This window comes from Limanda limanda, chromosome 9 (assembly GCF_963576545.1).
Source record: "Limanda limanda chromosome 9, fLimLim1.1, whole genome shotgun sequence".
NCBI classification, from domain to species: Eukaryota; Metazoa; Chordata; class Actinopteri; order Pleuronectiformes; family Pleuronectidae; genus Limanda; species Limanda limanda.
Genome location: NC_083644.1, coordinates 27,781,393 through 27,794,651, shown reverse-complemented (window position 1 = coordinate 27,794,651; position 13,259 = coordinate 27,781,393). Strand labels below are relative to the sequence as shown.

General features: G+C 39.0%; 1 protein-coding gene across 1 annotated transcript in view; it reads left to right on the top strand.

Annotated features, from left to right (window-relative positions):
- The window catches only part of mcf2l2 (MCF.2 cell line derived transforming sequence-like 2), a 112,564-nt gene that overhangs the window by 88,717 nt on the left and 10,588 nt on the right, over positions 1–13,259 (top strand). Inside the window, exons 28-32 of the mRNA XM_061077777.1 lie at positions 3,583–3,678; positions 6,822–6,920; positions 9,859–9,930; positions 10,575–10,685; positions 11,750–11,859. Of these exons, the coding sequence (XP_060933760.1) occupies positions 3,583–3,678; positions 6,822–6,920; positions 9,859–9,930; positions 10,575–10,685; positions 11,750–11,859 (488 nt within the window). The remainder of the gene's footprint in view (positions 1–3,582; positions 3,679–6,821; positions 6,921–9,858; positions 9,931–10,574; positions 10,686–11,749; positions 11,860–13,259) is intronic.

Genomic DNA, 13,259 nt, shown 5'->3' with positions numbered 1-13,259 from the left:
AAGTTTGGAAAACATTTATTTATTTATTTCTAACCTTAAAAACATTAGTTCCGCACAGCCGCCAACCCTCACTGGTCGCTGTATTCAACAAACACACTAAAACATCAAGCTGGCATTTTACAGCTGGAACACTCTGGAGCTCTGTTTTGGACAAGAGAACGTTCTTGGATCTATTTGTCAAAATAGATGTGGATATGTTTCTGTTAGACTGACTGAAGTAGAAAAACACTCAAGGTGTGGATTAACCTTAAGTCTTTGACTTTATATGTGGTTCAAAATAGCTTTAAGTGCCCTGGAACAAACCAATGCCTATATTCTCCTTTTTGTCGCTTTATACGGTACAGACACACACAAACACTTCTCTTCCAATCTCCACGGCTAGTAAGAAGCTAAGGGTTAGGTACAGTGGAAAGCGGCTGTTGTTTTTGGTCTCTCCCCTTTAAATGGGTGCGTGGCCACTGTTATGAAACCAGCAGTCGAAAGCCATACCTGTCTCCTCGCATCCATTCACACCTCCCACTCTTTTCTCCGTCTCTGTCATCCTCTTCTGTCTCTTACACTTGTAATCTGTTTATCTCTCCTCCAGTCAACCTTCCGGACACTTTTTTTTCTTCCAACTGCACATGCAGTCTCCTTTCTTCTTTTAAGTTTCTAAGAAAAAGTCCCAGGCAAATTGTATTTACAAAAAGATGATCACCAAGGCGACGTCAAAATGAGTCACGGTTGTTTTGTGCTGTAGCCAGATTCCTCCTCTTTTTCCTTCCTCCTGCTTTTTTGCCATCATTAATAATGATGATGGCAGTAAAAAGAGCAGTTAGACAGCTAATCCTACTTTGCACGGGCAGAGGACAAAAGCTGTCCACAAACCAAAACACACATCTCATAAAGACATTGTATAAAGACAAAATAAAAAATATGTGATGTATTAAAGCATTGCACTGTTGCTGCTGCGACAGTTGGTTCATTGGTTAGTTCATTATGCTCTGTAGAAATATATACTGTATACAGCATGTGTGTATACCCTCAGTGGTAACCAGGTTATGGTCTCACTGCTCATTGTGTTTAGACTTTTACACATATGAATTGACTTTACTTGCTCCTGTCTCTGTAAGGAAAATTAAGTTGAACCTAGTATCATATATGTCTGTGGATGTGTGAGAGGGACAGAGTGTGTGATTGTGCCTTTGACCAAGGACAAGGCAGAAAAAAATCATCTGATAAAAGTTTATCATGCAAACTTGCTTTAATAGGCAGACAGACTCTGAATATTCTCCCTCAGAGAGGTCACTGTGCTCTTTAGCTCCGACAGACACACACACATAGAGGAAGCAGTCAGACACACTTTATGTTGTTGTGTTGCAGACTTAATTTTAAATGGGTTAAAGTGACGTTTTTTTCCCATTAGTGTACACTCAGAAAACCATCATGACAAAAGTGGAAAGTGTTTTTGGATGAGGCTGAGCAGCTCAAGGACAGTCAGACACTTGTCCTGAAGATAATGTCGTCTTGTTTTAGCTGTTTGCTGTGGGTGATTGTCGCTCTGAAAGGTGAACTGTCGCCCCAGTCTCAGGTTGTCTCCGGTCATCTCAGGTTGTCTCAGGTTGTCTCAGGTAGTCTTTGGTTGTCCTAAGTTGTCTCAGGTTGTCTCAGGTTGTCTCAGGTCGCATGCAGTCTGGAGCAAGTTTTCTCTGTATTGCCTGCATTCCCCTCCCCTTCCTCACTTTAGAACAGTTCACCCCCATAGCAAGCTTGACCTTAGCCATAGTATTCCCTAGGTGACGGGTGAAAAGAAACAGCAGACACCACATCTTGTTCACAGTGCTGTGGATATTTTTTTGACCAGATGTTTTAAAAACTCTGTCAACAAGACCTTTGTTTTACAAAATATCTCCATCCAGAGGACAACACAAAAACAACAACAAATGCTCAAACAAGCATGCCAGTCAGGTCGGTGGAAATAGTCTAATAGATGAATGCTGTGGTCCAAAGACACTAGTTCATTTGAGTAATGTGCTGCAATGATGCTAAATTTAGCTAACCTAGCAGTGCTAACCAAACGTAGAGAAGCCAGTGTATAGCTGCCATTGTTGTTGTTTTATCTGGCACATGCCAATTATACATTACAAAGTAAGCTCTGACCTCATTGTCTCCCAAACAAAACATTTTACACACGGATACGGCCCAAACGCATGAGGAAAACTTTTAAACCTTAAACAATATTAAAGTAAACAAAAGCAACTGACCACTTCTTGGAGCCACAGCAAAGGGTCTGAATGATAGCTGCGAAAACAGATCCATTAAAACAACTTTTAACTATGATGCTGTTGGTTATTATTTGAAAGATTAGCTTGTATCCATTTGAACTTAAACTTTCAACACAAAGTGTGCAGAAACTGAAGGTTGGTATATTTCAAAATACTGGAAGGCTGAGAAAGTTTATCACATTGAGCTCATCGCCCACCATTCTGAAGGTTGGGGGTTCTGTTCAAACTGGTCGTTTGTTGAAATGCCCTTGAGCAAGATACTGAACCCAGCTTTCTTGTGATGGGTATTTTGTTAGTGGGGTGTGGTACATGGTATGGGATTTGTGAGTTATGGAGTAGTGCTGTATGAATGTTTGTTTGAATTGGTCAATGTAACGCGTATATGTGTTATATAAACGCAGTCTGTGTGTATATCACTTATATCAGATACATTCATAAACAGGTTTAAATGGATGAGTGTTTTTTGTTGTGTGTTATGTGCCTCTGCCTTCTTCTACTATTAGGTTGCTACTTCTACTTCTCTTCTTATATATATTTTTTCCACTTAAACCGAGGTTCTTCTTTCTGACATTTATCAACAATCAGCCAATCTTGTGCTGCTCCATTTCAGTGAAACCTTGTAATAGCACCTTCAATCAAGATCTTTTGAAAACAAACAGAAATATACTTTAACAGACTCTGCTTCCTTTTACTTTAATGTAAAGCCGAGAAACGAACCTCAATGCTTATTAAATACTGACTGACATATGCAAGTAGTATAACAAATACTTGATGTTGTATTAAATTACTTTTTTTTTTTCAGACATATCTAAATTGCCAATGCACACAGTCAGAATCTATGCTTAGTGGCCGTAAACATTTCAGTGTGGTATTTATTAAGATTTTAATAACTTTTGTAAAATAGATTTCTTCTTGCCAGCTCATGTTTTATTCCTCTAGTAGAATGATACAGGTCAACAGATATAGTGACTTAATTGATAATGTGATATAAAACAATATTGACTGGTAGGAAAGAAACTTTATTGTGATGAGATGATTTGTCTTAACACCATGCCCTTTTTATGTATCACTCATCCACTGAGCAGTGTGACATATTTTCTTGAAGTAAATATTGTGTTGAAACATCGACAAACCAACAAAGCAAACAACAGTATTTAAATATTTATCTACAAAAACAAAGTTTTAGAAGTTGTTGGGGAGGCTCAGTTATCACGTTGCCATCAACAGAGAACTTTTTCAAACCACGCTCTCTGACGCCTGTTATTAATCTTATTAACCTGCTCTACTAACAACAGCTCCCTCTCGCTTTCCCACTCAGTCGATGCTTCCGCCAGCCAATCAGACAACTCAGTTGCTAACGCTAGGAAACGCTTCACATTGCAGGGACTTTCCAACAGGAGGTCTCTCCAATCAGGTAACAGTAAGACATCAGCATGTAGGCTTCTCGCTGGCGTCTTTGTAAACACCGACATCGTCCTTGTCTGTTTTTCATAAGCATAATGAGAATCATCATCATCATCATCATCATCATCATCATCATCATCATCATCATCATCATCATCATCATCATCATCATCATCATCATCATCATCATCATCATCATCATCATTATCATCATCAACATCATCTTGATCAGCAGCTGCAGATTCTCTCCTGTCTCACTCCTTTCATGTTCAGTCTCCACTCTCCTCTCTCACACCTGATGTTGTCCTTTGCTTTCCTTTTTCCCCCTCAGATGTTATATAGATTTCTGTGTCAGTGTGTATCTTGTGTCGAAGGGTCGAACTCTTCACGTGTCCTAGCGGCTGCGGCGTCTCAGCATACTAAAGATCACATCTCCCTGTTCTCCCCCTTCTCAGCTTTTATCTGTTCATGTCAGTATCATCTGCATCTGCCTGCACGACAGCAAGGAAACTAGTAAAGAGAGGAATGGGGTCCAGCTGAAGTGACAAGGTTTGAAGACAGGGAGACAGCAGGTGATAAACAGACAGACAGGCGAGGCTAAATTCTTTGGGGCAGTGCTGCACTAAATGCCACCCTATTGTATTTCGAGCCCCATCGAGGGCGTATTAATATTTTTGGAGAAGGATGAACAGTTCAGGTTCGGTTTTCCATGTCCTGTTTTCAAGCCACACATGTTTCTAATGAGACTGAAAAGTGAGGCTGGGAGGCACTTCAAGCAGAGAAAAACCATAAAATACAACGATCCAACATTCTAAACCAAGACAGTGGAACTTGACGATTGAAATTGTTGTTATCCTAAAAGAATAAATAAAATAGATATCTGGCAAGTGAGAATTTTTCTTTCAAGACTTAAATTTGCCTCAGGCTGAACTACAGTGTTTTGGACCAATCATTGTCTTGTAGGGAAGCAACTACTGGCAGCTATGAGCAGTTCGCAAATGTGACGACAGCAAGAAGCTGTTCATTAACAACAATGGAGGCTCCTGAAGAAGTTGGTGTAGATGTTCCATATCAGTTATGTCAGACCTGGAAAGAACAGCAAGGAACAACAGTGAAGGCTTTTCTCCATGAAAAATATGTTTTCACTCTTCTCCTGATTGGTTTCAGCAACTGTGATAAACAGATGGTTCATCCAATCACCTGTAAAGTACTTTTTGAAAGTGCCTGTCCTTTTCATTCTCCAACAAAGCGCTCTCAGATGGTTCTGTGAAACAAACAATGTCAAGTTACACCAGGGCTTCTGGAACCTCGTTCCTTCATTCACAGCATCTATAGAAACTCAATAGCTTGCCCAGTGGTGAACGGTGAATCGAGATTTCATACACTTACTTGTCATTATCATTTGGCTTTATCCAGTCTTGTTAGCATATGACCAAGGCCCCACAATCAATGGGAGCAAATCCCTGCAGCCATGTTTCAAGGTCGGCTGGAAACTAAGAGAGTAGGGGCTGTTATTGCAGCAGATTTAATGCTCAGGTTTTTTTTAATGCTGGAATGATTTCTCTTTACTTTTTATAGAATTAAAATGTCACCAAAATCTATTTGAGATTTTCATGCTTTGGCAGTCAATATGCAGAAGATACAGAACTGTATAATGTTCTGGCCCAAAGTTTCAGTGTGACCTCATTCTTTGCAAAAATGACTTACATTTGGTCTGCATACCATATAACAAAACAATACAATAATAATATACAACAGCCACACACACAGCTATACAAGAATTACACACCGCCCTGAGCACTACTCTGAATGATGAATGTGCGGCTCTGCAGTATGAGATGGAAATCAATGGTGAATCGATGGCAGGTGTCCTCCTGTTGAATAGACCCACCATTAACAGGAGTGCTCCCTGCAGCCTCCTGTGCTTCACTGCCTCGTACGTCTGCTCAATAAGTCCAGCGTGTTATATCACTGGAGAATGGAGTGAAACCACGGGCCACTTCGTCTGCTGCGGCCTGTGACTTGCAAGCGCTCTGACATTCACACCGCATCTTGGCCGGTTTATCACAGTTTATCACTGCGTTGGAGCTCAGCAGTGGGAAAAGAGCTGGATTTCAACCTGCAGTTAACCTCAGTGACATCAAGGCATATGGAAAAAAAACAAGTGAGAGCAGTTCCTCGTTCATGTTGCAGTAAAATGAGATGCCCGTGCTGAAAGGAGGCACATCACGTGGTGGCTGTGACAGTATCCTTCTCTTTCATTGAACTGCATACTTAGAGAAAAACCTATGAACAAGTCATTCCTAGTTTTTGCTTGAGGCTCATTTCTCTTGAATCGTCACTGAAGAGTCATCCGCTTGATCTTGTCCAGGTTTAATCAACTGACGCTTGTTTAATTGAAACTAAAACTATACTGTGATCCACAAGCGTAATAGACAACGTCTCAGAATGTCTTGTTGAGGCGTCTAGTTCAAACACATGCTCCGACACACAAGTTGTGGCAAAGCTTTTTTGTTATATCAGAAAATGTCAGGCCCAACAACATCCTTTCTTCCATACCACATGTAGCAACTGGTCCCGCTGAGGTTTTGAAGTATCCCTTCATGCTGCATCTTTATTTCACATCTGTCTCAAACCTCGGCTCTCCCTAACATAAGGCCTCCTGTTGACATGTGACCACATTTTCATACTCATGACGAAGACCTTCAGATGTAGTTGGTGGACATCATGTTAAGATTCACTTTTGTCAGTTTTGTTCCTGTGGTTTTGTTTTGATTCACATTGTATTTTATTATATTTCATTATTCCGTGCATTAGTAGCTCCCTTTTTCCATTTGCTTGAACTGCTGAATGTTTTTGGCTCAACTTTTGCTCATTTTCAGATAGATTATCAATAAAAGTAATTAATGTGATGCTTGCCCCGCTGATAATTAGTAGTATCATTTTGTTTAATGGCAATAAACTGGGTGTGTAACTTCTTGCCCTTCTTATCTGTCACCTTTTTTCCCCCCTTTATTCCTATGTAACGTTCTATCCGTTCTATCCTCCCCTGCTTCATTTTTTTCTCTCTTTACTTCATTTGGCTAATTCCCTCTCTCCGTGCTTGGCTCTCTCCCTGACTCCTCCTGCGTCCTGACCCCTCTCCGGCTGTAGAGCCTGCTGCTAAGGAGGCAGAGGTCCCCCGCCGCTTCTCTCTCACCTCCTCTCTTGCCTCCTCCAATTCCTCCTCCTTCGCCGTACGACGCACAAAAGGTACCTGAATTAGCTGTCCAAAGCCTTCCTGCCTCCACATATTGCTCTTTCACCCTTTTCTAGGGAGAGTAATTATTACACTGCATCACGTGATAGGCTTATTCAGAGGTTCACTGCTGAATGAAAAGGTTAGATTATAATAAAGCAAAGTCCAACACAATCAAACTTACCCTATGATTTTGCCATACCATGATTACATGCTGTGGTTCTGGGATTTTTTCTTATTGAATTATAATTTGAAATATTGTATTTAAAAGCGAACTGTTGCACATTCAAATCTACACTGTAGCGCACCCAGAGTCGAACTTGCAATAACCCACAGTTCATGATAAAGACATGGGTTGACCTATAGGTGACTTCTGTGGGCTCCGCAGAGGCCAGTACAGAAGCAGTCCCTTCAGGTTTTTAAAAGCTGTTTTTATGAGATTGTTGAGGCCCAAAATACCTGATTTAATGGTAAGAGCAAGTGAAAATTGCCAAAGTTTAGATTTTGTGCTTATCTAATCTGACTCACCTTGATTGTTTGAGCCCTTGAAAAAATATTGTAAAATGTAAAAGTAGAAAAGTATTTCTACATCAATGATTTACATTTGTGTTCACAACCACAAACAATGAATTTGGTCAACAATTTACGCTTGATTGGGCAACATTGCAAAGTCACACAGAATTCACAGCGATTGCTAAAATTTGCTTTAATTGTTGTCATGGCGATATGGTGACATCTTGGAGTGAAGGCAAGGTAATTATACATCACATTTCACAGAGGTAGATTCAATGTGCTTTACAGGAACATTAAAAGAACAACACAGAGACAAAATTAAAAGTATACTATTTAAAATGTAAAAGCACAGTTAAAAAAAAAGGTGCCAGTGGCTGTTATGTACATAGAGTTAAATTATAAAGTGAAAGCATTTGTATACTAGACTACGGAGTCAGATAGCAAAACAAAAAGAGCCACAGACTTTCAGCCAAAGCTCCCATCAGATATCTTGCTCTCCAAATATGCAGGCAGCATCTACACAGGAGACAGGCTTTACAAAAATTTAAAAAAAAGAATTGACATACCATATAACATATAACGTATAACATATTAAAATATTAAAATAATCTCCCTTATAGTTACGGAGATGGACATTGTTTAATCGCCTGATTAGCTGTAACATGTTAATCAGCTTTACTGCAAACATCAGCATGGGCCAGTTTGCAAAAGCCCCAATGGTAGTAATGTTTACATTATGTTGTATGTCAGAAACTTACAGTTAATCACACAGTTTGACGTTAACATTATGATTTCTGACTGCAAAATATGTAATTAGGATTTCAGTTCATATTTTAAAAGATACAGCTGTTTTTCTAGAGTTATTGCAATACACCTCAGGAGCATGATCCATGTTGATTTCAAGGAAAAACAATTTGGTAACAATGTGTCACCATGGAACATAATTAAAAGTTGAGAAAACCGTGTCTAATGGGTTTGCCTTTCATTCACAGGTTACCATAAGTTTTACAAAATTTTGCAATTTAATTCATTCTCAGGTCAGTCATGACCTGACTCCAATTGAATCCGCAGTGATAGAACTGTGGGTATGTGTGCACATACGTAGGGTAGGAGGAAAAAAAGCCATTTTCTTATTACCTTTTCTCCATTTACTGATCAGCTTGGAATTAATGAGATGCATAGAGAAAGTCAAGCTTTTCCTGGGATTCAAAACAATGTTAAAGGGAAAAAAGGCCACAAATGACTAGACATACATATTCTTTTTAAAAAGCGTCTAGAAATAAGAATTTTGATTAGCTGACATTTGGAACGCAGGGTGACATTCAAAGTGGCAGTAGAAGTGCAATTTACCGTAGGAATACAGATGAGAAGTTCATCTTCAACCAGGCAGAGGCTTGACAGGATTAAAAACACAGAGCTACAGAAGTTTTCCCTTGAACTCTATTCAATCAGCCTCTTTAGTTTATATTTCCTTCCCTCACATGCAGTCCTGACTGTTTCAATAACGGTTGACCCCTGTAAAGAATGCTGCAAGTCGTACTGTTTGGAGGGTGCTCAGTGGCCTCTATACTCTAAATCTTGAATGAATTAAGACCCAATAATAATTTAAGAATGTTCTATTTTAATAGATTTTTAATGCAGTGCACTATTGTGACATATATGTGTAAACAAATCCAAAACGATAAAATCATTTTTTGCTGAATTTTATATAGTTTCATGTTTATAATTTTAAGGCACAAATACTATTACCAGCTGTACAAAAATGAAGCCAACTTGTCTGTGCAGAGATGACCGAGAGATAATAATGAACAAAAAGTTGAATTTGTCATCTAAAATGTCTAACAAATGCTTTAATGTGTGAAATAACTTGTGTCACAATCTAACATCTTCTCATTTTTGCCTTTTCCAACACTAATCGTGGTTGTTTATTAAGCCTCAGAGATAACCTGTAAAATAAATAATGATAATGGTGTAAATACGATTATAACAAACGTTTTAATAATTAATACCGAGGTGATTCAGAGTGACAAAAAGACATTAGTTGAAAAGATCGAAACGCAGTGTTACAAATGACATTTCTTTAGGAAGCTTTTTGCTCTTATGCTCATCTGGGCTGTTTTAAGAAGCATGTGGCATAACTTTGCAATAAATTACGTGCTAAATGTATTTATCCAAATGTATCTGTAAAAGTTTAAAGTGGACTGCAAGACTGGATCTGAACAAATCACTGATCTGTTCAATATTTATTTCAAATTTATAAATGAATAAGATATCCTCATTATGTTAATATGTAATGTGATTGCATTTCTTTAGGAATATGCTTGCTGTTTAGGTTTAATTGTATAGAAACATTCTTTTTTGGAGGCAGTGGTTACTTTCACTTTTTAAAATGTTGGTGTCTAATTAAGTGTCTGGTTCCCTGTTATTTCCCCTGACCAGGTCCCCTCTCCTCTAGCATAAAGAGCAAGAGACACGAGATAAAGAGCGATCCCACTCCATTTGGTTATGAAGGTACATGAACGTGTCGTGTACAGTTAGTTCAGAAAATACCAAGCCCACTTCCGCTTTATTGTGTTGTATATTTAATCTTGGATGGTTCAAATTGTTCGTCAATCTAAAATCAAATCTCTTAAATGAAATCTACAACAAAATAAAGTGATAAAAGTGAAGAGGTCTTCATACTGTCTGAAGTCACTGTATGTGATGTGCAGGGTCTGAGCATGCTGGGCATTTTAGTCTGTTGTTTGGTACAGTAGAACAAACTTATTTTTGTGACTTTTCACTTGTGTGTGTTGTGGTGTATGTGTGCACACGTTTTTTTTTCTTCTGTATTTAAATTTTTAGCCTGCTGTGTGGACTTGCATTGTGATTTGTGTCACGTCAATTCAAAAGGCATGATCATTTAATAAAAAGGTGTATCGGATCAAATATTTTGTTGTGTGCGTGTAGTTTTGGTCTGGTGATGGGTTTGTTGGTGTCAAGGCCTGTTGAGAACTTGATTTCTGCATGTATAGAGTTTCACTGCTCTCTTGACGAGATGGCCAGAATTTAATTTTATCACAACACCATCTTATTTTCAATTTTGGTTTTGATATTGTGTGGTCATTGAGTGATCATGAGAAAAACACAGCAACAAGCATTTGGCTTCCCTCCAGATACTTTGCGTGGTGCAATGGCTGCAGCCAGGAAACGTCAGAGTATGACTAGCAACACTGCCCCCGCTGCTGGCAGGGCCTCAGCTGTCCCTAGATCCACCTCCCAACCAGGTAACTGCAGAGGATGACTCACATGTGACTTGTGCTGTGTCTTCTCGGTTCAATTAATTTCAGTTATATGTGTTGACAAGTTAGTTTTGGTTGATTATTTGCTCTGACCAGACTTTAATTTGGTGGTTTTTATTTAACCAGAGCTTTTGTGCATCCTCTTTCAGCAGCACATTCATTTCTAAATGCAGATAGGTCTAAAAGAAACAGTTCCAGTTCAGTCTTCTGCCTTGTCTCTCAAATGCCTCCAAACTACCTGAGCAACACAGTCAACTGGCCCTATATGTTACACCACTGGCAAAGCAAAGTGTCTTTGCATGTTTCAGACCATAACAGTTGTCATTTTCTCATCCATCACTCACTTTGGTTAAGTGATTGTGGCCATTTGAGCACCCATGGACTTCTTGGTCATAAGATGACTTGATGCAGCAGGAGGCGATCGAGGCTTTGACCAACAAAAACCTTTTATGAAGTTTATGTTCCATGTGGCTCAGGCTGCAGTACCAAAGCTTGATGTAAACAGGAAGAAGACACAGTACCACAATGGGTGTTTCTTGTATTCATAAAACGAAAAGAGCTAATATAATACCTGATTGGACATATTTGATGTCTTCAAATAGGGTGAATAGAAGAAATACAGACAGGTACTCCCTTGTGTGGGCTCTTGAATGCCAAGTCAGCCGGTCACATCTGAAACCCACTGTTCTATGTTTTTTACACCCATTTACCAGGATTAGATAGAGGCGGGATAATGGGGAAACTACTGTTGAATTATTGTGTATTACATGGTTGGGACAGCAGCCGTTAGAAAATAGAACTGAAAAAAATATTAATTTTCCACTTCATTTCATACATTACCTCACTTGAAGTACAGGCGTGGCTAAAAGCCTTATGCCTCATTGAAACATTGAAACAACGTTCTGTTGTTGAAGAAAAGTGCTGAAATTAAAAGCTCTTCTGTATCAATATAGTAAACATCATCGGACACATTGTTTCATTCATACAATCTATATCGTTGTGTTAGGGAATTATTCTACAGGCTAATATTTTGCATGAATATTCCTCAGGCTGGACACAGCGCCGTTTCCCTTCCATGGACAAAGAGGACTTTGAGACGATCCCCTCCAGTGCAGAGGAATCCTCCAACTCTTCAGAAGAGGAAGGCAACCATAAAAATGTAGGCAACGTTCAAGATCATTGCTCATGTTGGCTAGAAAATGTTCAACCTGGATGTCCCCTGGAGCATTATTGGGCTGACCTTCTAAAAACAATGTTTTAATAGTAAAACTTAACAAAACCCAAAGTTGCAAATAATTGATTTTCAAGACATGGTTTCATTGTCACTCAACATTGTCAAAATTGGGTTGTTGTAAATAAAGGTCGGCCCAACCTGCTGGGGCACGTCATCTTTTGATATATATCTTTGCTTTCCATGATCATTACTCACTACTTGACAGTTTCCCACTTATCCTTCATTTTCCCACTTATCCTTCATTTCCTCTCATTCTTCCTCTCTTTTCTATTAAATCCCAATACACACCCCCTTAAAGAGGACCCCTCCACTGTTTCATTATTGCCCATGGATATGTCTAGTTAGCAGCGGGCACTGACGACTTGACATTTAAGAAATGTGGGAGGAGAAACAAATGAGGGGGAAGATTATATCTGCACAGGTCGACTGGGTATGACAGGCTTTCCAGATTCATTATAATCTTAGGGATGTACAGTAGGAAGCCACACAAGCTACACACTGAGAATATTAGTGGTGCAAACATGGAGTTGACATTTTTCTGCTTTTAACACAGTAATAGCCAAAGGCGATATATTATTGGGTTCTCCATCCATCCCTCAATCCCACTCCTGGGAATGATTGGGAGTGGGATCATAAGAAATGATCTTATGATCCCAAGGTTGAACTCATAAGAATTTATCCCAAACCTCATGTTTTGTGAATGAAATATATGAACATAACACATGGTGGGAATCTCATAACCTCTGGCACAAACATTCACTTAGATTTAGCAATGACCTGATTTAAATCAGCTGCTCAACGGTCAAGATCATTGATCACTTTTTTACGTCACGTACCAAACGACTAAAATACCTGGAGTAAAAATCCTAAATTTGGCACAAACGTTCAGTGGGACTTAGAAATTAACTAATTCTATTTTGTTTGTCAAAATTATGCACAAATATCTTGTATGATAAAATTAGGAAATGATGGCGTAACCAAAAGGTCAAAGGTTAACTTCACGTTGCATAATGCTCAGCAAAAAAACTTTTTGTGCCGTAACCAATTAATAGAAGGGCAGATTGTGACCATATATACTTCCAACCTGACTGGTTGGCAGAGACACACAAGTGTGAGGTGCTAGTTGTACCATATGATAGATGGCAATATAAAGTCTTTGTGATTGTCAGCAGGTAAAAAGGTGTGATTCCCAGCTGAGGCTGCAACTTGGAGACAACAAAGATGAAATGAAACTTTCTGTTTTGTTAGACTGTTAAATACTACCGTAAAGGTTTAACAGGAAATTCCAGTGACAATCGGTGACATTACAATCCCCATATAGCGAC